Genomic DNA, 12,266 nt, shown 5'->3' with positions numbered 1-12,266 from the left:
ACACATTAAAAACGGTCACCATTGATAGAGAAGTATTTGGGTGGTTAACTCTCTGTATGGTAGTTCACATAACAGTTGGGGATTATCACTTCTGAATGGATTTTGCCCAGGGATTAGCACCCTTAGTGGAGATGGTCTGCAAGAAGGTAAACAGCAAGCTCTTCTAATTGTGAAAACGTAAGCTGATAGTGATACAGATTTCAGCTTTTTGACATGACAGCAGGCACTTAAGAATTACTTTGTTTAGGGAAAATGGTGCTTTCTCTGAGAATTACTGCAAACTCTGTAATATAGTACAGAGTGGTGAGATCTAACAAACACATGAAGAGTTCCTGCAAGATACTGACCAAGTGAATGACTGTGGCCAGAAAGGCCAACAAAATACAGAACGTCACCAGGCTAATTACTGGAAATAAAAGAGTTGTCCCGCATACCAGCAGCAGCTTGCAGTGTTTATACCAGCAGTGCCTTGTGGGTGTCATCCACAAAGACTAAGGCAAAGGAAACTGTCTCAGGATAAGATACTGATCAAGGAGATGAGGAGTACTCACTTGGCTCGTCAGATTTTATGCTCACCAGACCCAAAGATTTATTCTTTGAACTTCTCTATTTGAAATGTTGAATTAAAAGGATAACCCTACCTTTCACAATAATTTGATGCCTTTTGGGAGTTACAAATGTTCAGCTTCAGGGTCATCAGACTCTTGTAGGTATACACTGTTTATGTTTACACTGTAAGCTATTCATTACACAAATCATTCTGATGCTTAAAAATAAGTTCTTTTTAAAAATAATCTTACGTTTTTGTGAATATTGACTCGTGGGTATAGTTAGATCAATAATTGAAGTAATCTTTGCTTCCATTTTTTTTGGTTGTAGACATTACTTAACATGGTTGTTTTCAAATATTTTTATTACCTTTAATATAAATTACAGTTTAGGGACCAATTTTAAGGCTATTTTAACTTTTGCCTTCATGATTATAAGTCCATTCTCTGTAGGATGATGAAAATGAAAAAGTGTTACTGATTTGTTTTCTGTTACACCCATCTTACTCTCTAAATACATTTCTTGGACTGTGGTAAAGGTATGAATTCTAGATTCAAAGTATTTCAACATAGCAGGGACACAGGTATCCAGCTGAGCATTGCCCCTCCGGAAATAATCCCCTTAGGAAATTACACATTTGTTCTAATAATTTTGCCATTACTCCCATGGAACCTTTTTGGAACTTCCTTTTGGAATTGTCTATTAAAGTCTAGATCAAAAAAAGTTGATATATTACCCTTGCTAAATTTCTTGACAGGAACTAAATTGTGGATTAATTTCTCAAATAAACTTGTATGAAATGATTTTTGGGCATAAGTAATTTTGACTGCAAATTAAGTTTTTGTCACATCTTTGAGGTTACTGGGCAGCTAGCTAATGTGGCAAAGTAATAGCTTATTAAATTCTGTCAGTTATACTGTATCCTTTCATTTGATCTTTTTTTTCTGAGAATGGCTTTTATATTTCAAGAATTTTTCCTCTTTCAAGTTAACATATACTTTTGACCAACCTTACTGATAGTGATTCCTAGTATTTTGAGGGAGAATCTACATTAAATAAACTAGACTTGGCTCCAGGAATTATTCACTGGACTTGGCTCCAAGAGTTGGTGATCAGTCTCTTCATAATGTTTTTGTCCAGAGATGACAAAATCATGATTTATTTTCCATGCTACCTTAAAGACCATTGTTGCTGCTTTATAGACTATAGGGGATCCCAAAGAGTTTATAATCTTTTACATAAATGAAGCAAGCATGTAATTATTCTGGCTTATTTTATCATTAAAAACCGTAAATGAATCAAAGCATTATAAGGGTTTTAGAAAGTCTGAAGGCAATTCTAGACAAGGATCTCTCAAAATAAGAGAGAGTAGCAGTATTGAGAGAAATGTTTGGTCCCTAGGGTTGATATATGAGGAAAATTGCAACTGTGCTTGGATTGTTAGAGTGCTTACTAAGTTGTATTTTGTTACCATGGAAACACAAACCTATAAAAATTAACAGTAGTGTGAGCCTTTATGAAGTTGAAAGAGTTTTAAACATTAACTATGTTGGAATGCTAGATGAGTGTAAGAAAAACTGTGTTCTACTTCAAATTACATTGAGAGAAATTAATTATGGTTTCCTTTTTATTCCATTTACACAAGTGTGAATGAGACCTTTTTAGCTTTGTGTTCAGATTACTTGAACAGAATACCTCCTTACTTGAAAAAGGAGTAGTAATATACATTCAGTTCCCTGATCTACAAGTTACAGGTGACAACTTTAATGTAAGAAGGAAAGTTGTAATGAAAACTTAAATTTTAGCCTTCTTCCAAATGTCCAAGGCAGGTTAGAGTACAATGACCTTTCCTTCCCAAGTTTTCCTTCTCAATATCAAAATGAAATCAGGGTTGGCTTATGGGGTTTGAGTAGGGAACCATAATTTCATATTTTAATTACCAGCTCTAGCTGGTGCTTTAAGTTGCATAGAGATTTTTGACTTTTTAATTTGATTATTGTGTAGCCTTAACTTACTCTGAGAATAATGTAGACTGGTTTCCACTTCCAAAGCAGTAATAGATAATCTTTGTGGCTCTGACATTTCTAGATTACTATGGATTTGTAGGAATTAGCATTTTATGTACCATAGTTTGTTGTTGTTGTTACCAATTTTAAAGACCTTTGTGGAGTTCGTGTTATTCCTCTCTGCTGTTGTACATTAGCTGTTTAAGAATCTTCGGAAATGAAGTTTTAGTAATGCCATTTAGCGATAATAGTAAATGTTGCCATTTATATTGTTGAAAATAAAAAGCCTCACATAATATGAGAGTTTATGTTCCAGTAAAATTTAAAAGCACACTCCAAATACCGAGATGTTTATGAGTAAATACCTAAAAGATTCATTTTTTTCCCTGTGATAAACAAAGTATGCTAATCTTTACTGATTCCACTCCCATCCTATACTCTGCACCTTGGTCTTAGTAAAGTGTATCTGAACACTGAGGAAGAGACGTAGATAAACTAGCTGACCTCAAGTTCTAAGTTAGTTATCATGATGTCTTTGACTGCAGTTTGTCCAAGGAGTTTGTAGTGTACAGATAAGTGTTTGGTATTAGATTTCTTTTCCCTTCATTTTCGTATTACACCTATAATTGATTTGATGGCTACGTCGCTTATGTTAAGAGTCAGTTATTCAGCAATTGAAAGAAAACCAAGGTAAAAGTGGGCAGTGAGACCTGTTTTTATTTTATTTGGTTAATGTATATAGTCTTTATACATTCAGTTCGCAGAAAAGTTTCAGGAATTTAAAGAAGCTGCTCGACTAGCAAAGGAGAAATCACAAGAAAAGATGGAACTTACCAGTACACCTTCACAGGTGGGTATTTAATTTCTATTCCTATTTTTGAGCCTTACTCGTTTCCGATGGTATCCTTTATGCCAGGGTTACATTTGGGAAAACAATGGCAAATTTAAGGTAATTTCCAAAGTGGACATAGAATATGCCCTTCACTTAATCTGTAATAGTGGAGAAAGGTGGTTTTTTGCTGTGTGCCAATGTCTGCAAGAATCTGGGGAGGAAATGAGTTTAATAATTATAACTCAGATTTTTTGATGTGCATATAACTTTAAAACAATCATGTGTAAAAAGCATAGATTGGCCTAATGTTTTATGTTCTGTGATGGTCAATCACAAGAGGAGACACAGGAGAGGCCCAGGAAAATGAGTTTATTGTACTCACAGGTCTTAGAAAAAGGCAGCATAGCATACATCTGAGGGGCACATAGGGAAGCCTCAGGGTGGTCAGGAGGCAGAAAGCAGGAGCATGGGAAAAGCTGAGGCTAGAGCTATATTGGAGTTTCCTTGGGAATGGCAGGGCAGGGTAGACAGTTTATTTGGCTTGTTGAATAGTTTCTGTAGGCTCTAAACTTATAGGGTATTCCCCTGTTGCCTGGTATCTGGCTCTGGGATGATTAAGGCAGAGGAATTTTGCATCCTGGGTGTGTGGGCCTGATGAAGGAGGTATAGCTCTGTGTTGGTTAGTTTGCATATCAAAGGCATGCCCCCATCTTACCTCCTTGCTCTAAGAATTGGCTAGCCAGAAAGGTTTTTTTTTTTTTAAGATGTCAAATACATAGAAAATTAAAAAAAAAATCTGTTTTATTTGATTTTAGGCTGTTTTCCTTGATTTTAAGTGTAATTAAATCTGACAGTTGGGACATCTTTATACTTAATACTGAGACCCAAACAATTTTCCTTTAACAATTGATTTAATACTGTGACTTGCCCATCATAATCTTCCTTCATTTGGAAATTAATTAGATCTCCGAGTTAAGTTCCTTAAATACTCCTATTTCAGTACTTTTATAGAGGTTTTAATGTACATGGTATGATTCAACTTTTTTAATAGGCTTTTCTAAAAGTCATTTTCAGGGATGCCTAGGTGGTTCAACCAGCTAATGTCCACCTCTTGATTTTAGATCAGGTTTTGATCTCACAGTTCGTGAATGCCAGACCCATGTCCAGCTCTGTGCTGAAAGCATGGAGCCTGCTTGGGATTCACTCTCCCTCTCTCTCTGTCCCTCCCCCCACCTCAAAAATAAATAAAATAAAATAAATTTTTATTTAAATTTGTGCCCTAAGTGTAGAGTTCAGGTTTGGGCTGGGTTCTTGTCTATAGCAGTTGTTTTTGAAGCATACTCAGGAGCTTACATGAAAAGGAAAAATCAGATGTTATAAATGTTTCTCTGGAATATTGTCAGTAGTAGCAGATTTACATAAAACTTGAGGAAGTAAATCGGAGTTGCCTGGGAATTTAGTGACTAGCCATTTTTGAAAATTTTTTGCTCTTCACCTTCCACCTCACACCTGGCACCCCACTGGGTTTTGATAAATCCTACTGGTATAAAGAGTTTGGTGGGTTTTTTTGTTTTTTTTTGTTTTGTTTTGTTTTGTTTTTACAGAAAAAGAGAGCTCTGTTAACTATGCTTAAAGTACATATTTCCTCATAGATTAAAGGTGTGCCAAGGCTCCATTGTACCTCCTCAACATTTGCATTGACCTGGAATAACATGAATGATCATTTTGAAACTTGCGTTGAATCTCTCTTCCCTAAGTGCTACAGGAGTTAGAGTATACTTTTCATAAAAACCTATTTAAAGTTTAGTACCAATACATGTTGGGAACTCCAGGTCCTCAGGTGAATGATTCTAGCATTGTAAGAGGATATTACAGCACATGCAGTTAGAGAATAAGTAAAGGACTCCAATAAAATTATAATTGATTAGACTTGGCTGTTGTACTTAGTTCTTGTTTCTCTGATCATAACATGTCTTTATTTAATTGGCCATGAGCAAGTTTCTGGTAAGATATCTGCCCCTCTTTGGTGGTAGGAATGTCTTTAAGCCTTCACTTTCATCAAAAGAGTATATCCAAGATGTTTATATATGGAAAATACTATGAAATAGAAGGACTAAAAAAGATCTTAAGTTCATCAGTATTTGAGAGCCAAAATACACTGACCTTAAGTTGTCTTTTCAAAACATTTGAAGTCTGGTTGCTAATTTGATGTACAAAGCAGAGTAATATTTTTTAAAAAATATACTTATTTTCATTTCCATTTCCTCCCCCTCCTTTTTGTGACATTCTCTTACATATGTCATTAATATCTCTGTTTTACTTTGAAATATATGACTGCTGGCCACTCTGATTATACTCATCTGGAGAGTAGAGTTTGATTCTCCCTGATTTAACCTAACCTGCTAAATTAACACTCTGCCTGAAGAATAGACTACTACTCAGGAATTAAGGGGATCAAGAAGTTAAATGGAATAATTGATAGTGGTAGTCACTCAGTTGGTCATAGCTTTTGAAAAGTATGGGTTTTCAAGTGAGACAAACTTGTACATAATTTTTTTTTTTTGTCACTATGTGATATTGGGAAAATGGCTTCACCTAGGTCTGTTCATACATGTGTAACATGAGAATTACATACTTACACTACAGGATTGTTGGAGAGGATAAATATGATAATGGCAATGTCAAACGATAATGGCACTAATGTAGGTTTTATAGCCTGTTTTTTTTTAATCTGGGCTCCAGCCCTTACTAGTTTTTTTTTTGTTTGTTTGTTTTTTTGTCTTTTTTTTTTAATTTAGGCAAGTTATTTTTTTTAATATATAAAATGAGAATAACAGTATCTCCTAAAACTAATATAATACTGTATGTTAATTATACTCGAATTAAAATTAAAAAACTTGATGGAAAAAAAAAGAAACAGTATCTCCTTGGAGGGTTGTTGTGAGAATTAAATGAGGATTACAAAGTGCTTATTATATAGTAAGTGCTTAAGTGCTAACAGCTGTTATTGGTGATGTGGCCTGCATCAGAGTACCCTGGAAAACTTATCAGAACACAAAATGCTGAGTCCTACTCCTGGCATGTCTCATTTAGTACGGCTGAGATGGAGCCTGAGAATTTACATTTCTGATGACAGCATTCCAGGAGATGTGATCTGGGGACCACACTTTGAGAAGCAGTGCTGTAGACAAACTATTCCTCATCCCTAAGGGCATGTAATGAAGAGAGTCGGGCATTTAGAACCGAGTTAGCTGCTTCCCCATTCTTAAATTCTTGGGCTAAGTTTGTACACTTGATAGAATGTGTGGTCATATCAGATAGTCTTTATGTTGTCTTTATCAGGAAAACAACTCCAGGAATAAGTTGAATCATGTATTTGTTGTTAGTCTGTTTCATGTCCTTCTTTAAATAACAGACATTAATTTAGAACTTCTCTTTTGGAGATCTTCTCTTCTTGTGTTTCCATGGGAATCTTTTAATAATCTTGACATCAAATCAAGAGGGATGATTGGCTTTAAAAGGGGCTACATAATCAAAATAATGCAATTTTTTCTTCACTGGAGTTTAGAAAAAAATAAGTTTTAGCTGACAGTTCACTAAGACTTTTAAATGGAGTGAAATATTAATGCATTAGTTGTTTGTAGTCAAACAAAAGTTAGGTTCCCCCCTCCCCATATAAATTGTCAGGTTGTATAGTATTAGATTTGTTGTAGCCTCTTAATCTATATTTAGACTAGCTTTTTTCCGCAGATTTTTAAAAATTCACTGTATAGAAAAAGTAGAATATGTCTGTATTTGTATATTTAAAGAAGGAACAAAGTTTCTTTAGCTTTGTTATAAATACCATAATTTTTTAATGTTCATTTTATTGGTAAATTGTATTTACTCAAATGAGGCACTGTTTTTTTGTAACTGATTGTTAGTATCTCTGTGACTAGCTATTTGATTTTCTACAAGTCACTTGACCTGCCTGGGTAGTAGTTCTTAAATCTGTAAGGTCAGAGGTTTGAATTATATGATCTCTTTGGACACTTCAAGTATAATAAATCTCAAATACTTCAGATTTTCTTAAAAAAGGATGTTACTTGCTATACATGGATTTTTTTTGAAAGGTGGTCTGTATTAGCCAAGTGTTACTACTATGAACTGTATTAGTTACATATCTAGCATACAAATATACCATTGGAATTAGCGAATGCCTATAAATTAATGTGATAATTTCTTACTATCACATAACAAAAGTGGTTTTACTGAGCCAAATAGCTCAAAACAATCTCAGGAAAGGTTCACTAGAATTCTCTGGATATTATGGTTTGCTGTCCAAAGTAAGGACAGTGGACTTAAGAGTCTCTAATCCTGTTACTTGCCTCAGTGGAGTATTTATCCATTTCTCTATTGGGTTTACCTCCTAGGTGTTTGCAGTGAGAATAGAGAGGAGGAAATAGATATGACAGTGGTGAAATTGACCCAAGTTGGAGGAAATACAGCAGTTGAAGGAATGGTGAGGGAGGCTGATAAAACAGGAGCTGGATGTTTTTGAAACTTCTATTGTTGTTTTGTAGCATGAACTTCAGAAGATTTCCACTTCACATACTGAATTTGTATCCTAATTGAGCATCAGGGGATGTGTCCTGTATGTAGTTAGATATTTTGAATTGGAGCGAAGTCTCAAGAGTCATCAACAAGTGAGTATAGTTAAAGCTATAGGAGAGAATGACATCATCCAGAAAGAAAGTAGAATGCAAAGATAGGGGAAGACAGGGTCAAAAATTGTCATTTGAAGATTGTCACTTAAATTGAGGAAGATACAGGGAAAGACACTGAAAAGTGGTAGGAAATGAGCCAGCAGGAAATGTTAGCACAGAAGTCAAGAGAAGAGCATTTTCAGTTGGAGGCGATGATTTGGCAGTGTCAGAGGGGGGTTCTAGTAGGATGAAACTTAAGAGTACTTTAAACCTAACTGGAGTTCATTGGTAATTACAGGTGGACTGTTAGTGAAGAAAGGACAATGCGAAGTAGTTTCTAGAATTAAAGGAAGTAGAATTGGTGATTTTAAGGTATTCTTGAGATGGAAATGTTTGATAGTGAGAATAAGGTCACAAATACTTGTTTCTTTTCTATGAGGAGAATTAGAGTCAACATGATAATCTCTGGAGGATGTGAAGCTAAGAATATTTCTTTTATGTATGTGTGGGAGTGATTTGAATATGTTTTTAAATGTAAGGAAGGAGTCAGTAAAGGACAAAGAGAAGAATAGAAAGAATGGATCATTGATGGAGCATTGTGCAGGGGAAGGTAATGTAAGCGAGGAGGTTAGAGACAAATGAGCCACTTCTTCATCTGAGACAGGAGGGAAGGATAAAAATGAATTCAGATACAGGTAGGAGGAAGACCGAGGAAACCCATGCCAGTTTATTTCTATTTTCTCTGGATGGAAGAGTTGGGTCATTCACTGAGAGGAAGGACAGCTTGAAGAGAGAGGAGGCTTGAACACAGATTTGGAACAGCTGTTAGGTAAAGTAAAAAAGAAGAGTCCAGTGGGAGTAGTAAGTAAAATTAAAGCTTATTCAGTATTTCAAGAGCATAATTGAAGTCAGAGCTCAGGATTATTTTCATGACACTAATCAGCACACCTAACAGTATTTTCTCTCAAAACTTGATAGCTTGGGCACGTAAGAATAGAGAATGATGGTTCAGTTGATGAGAAATTGGAAATTGGCAAGATAGTTATTGTGGAAGGTAAAGGAATCCCCCAAATTGGGATGATGCTAGTGAGAATATCATTAAGGTGATTGGCATTAAGGAGAATATCATTAAGGTGATTTAGGCTGAGTGTAGAGAGATTGCACCTCACAAAGTAGGATAATTGCAGAGGGCCAAAAGATACCAGGTTAAAGAGCAGGTTAGGTTGAGAGGATAGGAGGTTGTACAGCACCTATTACCTGTTGGAATCAACATTAGTAGTTGATAAGTTAGTGAAAAAAGTCAGTTTTGATGATGAAGTTTTAAAAAAATCTTTAAAAATTTGTAAAATAAAATTCAGTAATACTGTGTTTTATGTATTTGCCAATATTTTTATTTAAAGGTCAAGTGTTCTCTTTGAATATGAATCTTGATTGGAATTCCATGTTCTTTCTGACACAAACCATGTTCATTAATTGTCAGCAATTTCCTGTTTTCCTTTAAGTAGAGCTGACTCTTGTCACTTGCAAAGAAATCTGAGTATGATAGATTTTTATGTCATTTTTCTGATACTATATGGGTAGCATATAATGTATGTTATGTAATCGTTTATTATATACAGCGACTTCAATAGTGGATTTTATTTTCTAGTCATTTACCTTTTAGTCATTTCAAAGCATGTAGTTTGATTTTCATCAAAATAACCACTCTAGGTTTGCATTCAGATTTTCTTAATTTGTATAATATGTAATTGAACTATATAATGATATGAATACAATTGGCATAAACATGTTTGGGACAGATACAGCTGATTCTTGGTTATCATTTAATGCAGCTGGTAGGTACAAGAATATGCAGAATAGAGATTAACCCAGTAGCACTGTGCATCAGTCCGTACACTTCACATAGGGAAGGAAGAACATGAGTTAATCTAGAGTCAGGGTACAAAGAGACTCTGTGGTTGTCAGAAAGTGGGATTTCAGAGACGGTGACCAGGTAAAGGGAATGCTTTGTGATAGTAGACATTTATCTTAACCTTATCTTCCTTTATATATCTTTTTGCCCTTCTGTGTCTCTTCCCTAGCATTTTTTTCCGTATCCACAGCCATGGGAACTCAAAATCCTAAGGTTGTCCCTCAGTTTTTCCTGTCTGAGCCTCTGCCCAGAAAAGAGTATTCTCATCTTCATTTAAATACAAGCGACAGGAAATAGAATAAGTCTTCTTTGAATATTTGTTAAATGATTAAGAGAAGAGGCTCTGTTTTACTGAAGTCAGAAAGGATGAAACTGTAACAGGAATTTTCATTTAGTCTTTATTGGAATTAAAGGGAAGATGTTAGTGGTATTTAGTCTAGTGGGGAAGGGCAGTGCCATCACATCCTTCCGGCCCACCCTCCTACTGCAGCACAGACACCAGAGAAGATGTTGGTGATACTACCCTAAGGCCTGGTGAGAGGGCCCAGGTCATTTGTTTTTCATGTTTTACGTTTTCGTATTTTATGTTTTACATTTTTCATTTCTCTTATCACCTTTGGTGTATGTATATACGTACATACATATATCAAAGAAGGTATTGTGTGATAATTTTTTCCTTAAAATGGCCATATTAGCTTAAGAATGTCTTTCTAGGGGCACCTGGGTGTCTCAGTCAGTTTTAAGCATCTGACTTCAGCTCAGGTCATGATCTCACTTCGTGGATTCAAGCCCCACATTAGGCTCTGTGCTGACAGTGCAGAGCTTGCTTGGGATTCTCTCTTTCCCTCTCTCTCTCTGCCCCCTCCACACTTCGCTCACTCTCTCTCTCTCTCAAAATAAATAAACTAAAAAAAAAAAAAAAGAATTAACAGCATTGTAGAAACAAAAAATGGAATGTCTTTTTAAAGACAAATTACCCTTTTTTCTTTGAAAAGTTTCTAGTCAAATAAATACATCTCCACGTTTTTTATTTTAATATTTGAATTAAAGATAGAAAATTTTGACTTTATGGAAGGTACACCTTTAGGGACACCTGAGTGGCCCAGTGGGTTGAGCACCTGACTATTGATTTTGGCTCAGGTCGAGATCTCACAGGCGTGAGATTGAGCCTGCATTGGGCTCTGCACTGACAGCATGGAGCCTGCTTGGAATTCTCTTCCTTTCTCTCTCTCTCTGCCCCTTCCCTGATTTCTCTCTCTCTCTTTTTCTCTCAAAATAAATAAACATTTTTAAAAATTACACAAAATTTAGATTAAAAAAGAACTAGATGTTTGGAATATGTTAAATAAAACAGCTGTGCTATTTTCAGCATATATGAAATTCCTGGAAAGTTTCACAGAATACTTTTCACTACCTGTGGGGCAGTTAAAAGTCAAAGGAATCTCATTTTCCTTTTATGCTCCAATGCACTGTTGGAACTCTTTCTTAGGATTTTATGAATTTTTAACCTGCTTTAAAAAAAAAAACATGCTCTGGGCTTTTTGTTTTCACTTTAGATATAATGTCTAGGGTAACTAAATCTACCTTTCATTAAATATAGCTAATATTCAAGTTTTCTAATGAAAAGCTTGTTGAATTGCGATACTGGAATTGTCTTAGCCTCGATCGCTTTCTTCCTCTCCTTCCTTCTTCCTTTTTCTCCTGCCTCTGAAATGGTTTTTCTACTTCAGTAACATCAGCTTTCCTAATCCCCCCAAGACCCATGCACCCAAACACTCATTTTCCCCCGAAGGCAGTGAGAACCAGAAATCAAACAACTGTCCCTCTTAGTTGTCCCTCTTTCTTCTCTCTCTTTTAATACTGATCTACTTTTGTTCCTCACACTCATATCAGTCAATTCTAGCAAATCTCTAGGTGAATCCTTAGTTGCTAATGCTGGTTATGCCCTTTCAGGTTAACAACGTAACTTATTTTGTTCTCATTTCCACTGAATCAACTTACTGTTTAGCTGATTGGACAGTCCACCTTGATTATTTTAGTTTGGTTTGGTCTTTCTTGGAGAGAAATAGCTCTGGTTAATTTCTTCTTGCTGCTTAAACTTTTTCTGGCTGATTCACGTGATCCATAACTGACCTAGAAGTAACCACCTTGGATATGGTTTTATGTTGTAACATTATACTGTAAACCTTATTCTTGGACTGACCATCAATTACTAGAAGCAAAGAGGATTTAGGAGAATGAAATTAAAGGTCAATATGGAAATTCCATTAATAATTGAAAAA

General features: G+C 35.4%; 1 protein-coding gene across 2 annotated transcripts in view; it reads left to right on the top strand.

Moving 5' to 3' along the window:
- The window catches only part of HOMER1 (homer scaffold protein 1), a 143,224-nt gene that overhangs the window by 59,575 nt on the left and 71,383 nt on the right, over positions 1-12,266 (top strand). For both annotated transcript variants that reach the window (XM_043592841.1, XM_043592835.1), the window contains exon 4: positions 3,313-3,405. In XM_043592841.1, coding sequence (XP_043448776.1) covers positions 3,313-3,405 — 93 coding nt within the window. The remainder of the gene's footprint in view (positions 1-3,312; positions 3,406-12,266) is intronic.

This window comes from Prionailurus bengalensis, chromosome A1 (assembly GCF_016509475.1).
Source record: "Prionailurus bengalensis isolate Pbe53 chromosome A1, Fcat_Pben_1.1_paternal_pri, whole genome shotgun sequence".
NCBI classification, from domain to species: Eukaryota; Metazoa; Chordata; class Mammalia; order Carnivora; family Felidae; genus Prionailurus; species Prionailurus bengalensis.
Note: the sequence above shows the minus strand (reverse complement) of the source record. Positions and strands in the feature narration are given on the sequence as shown.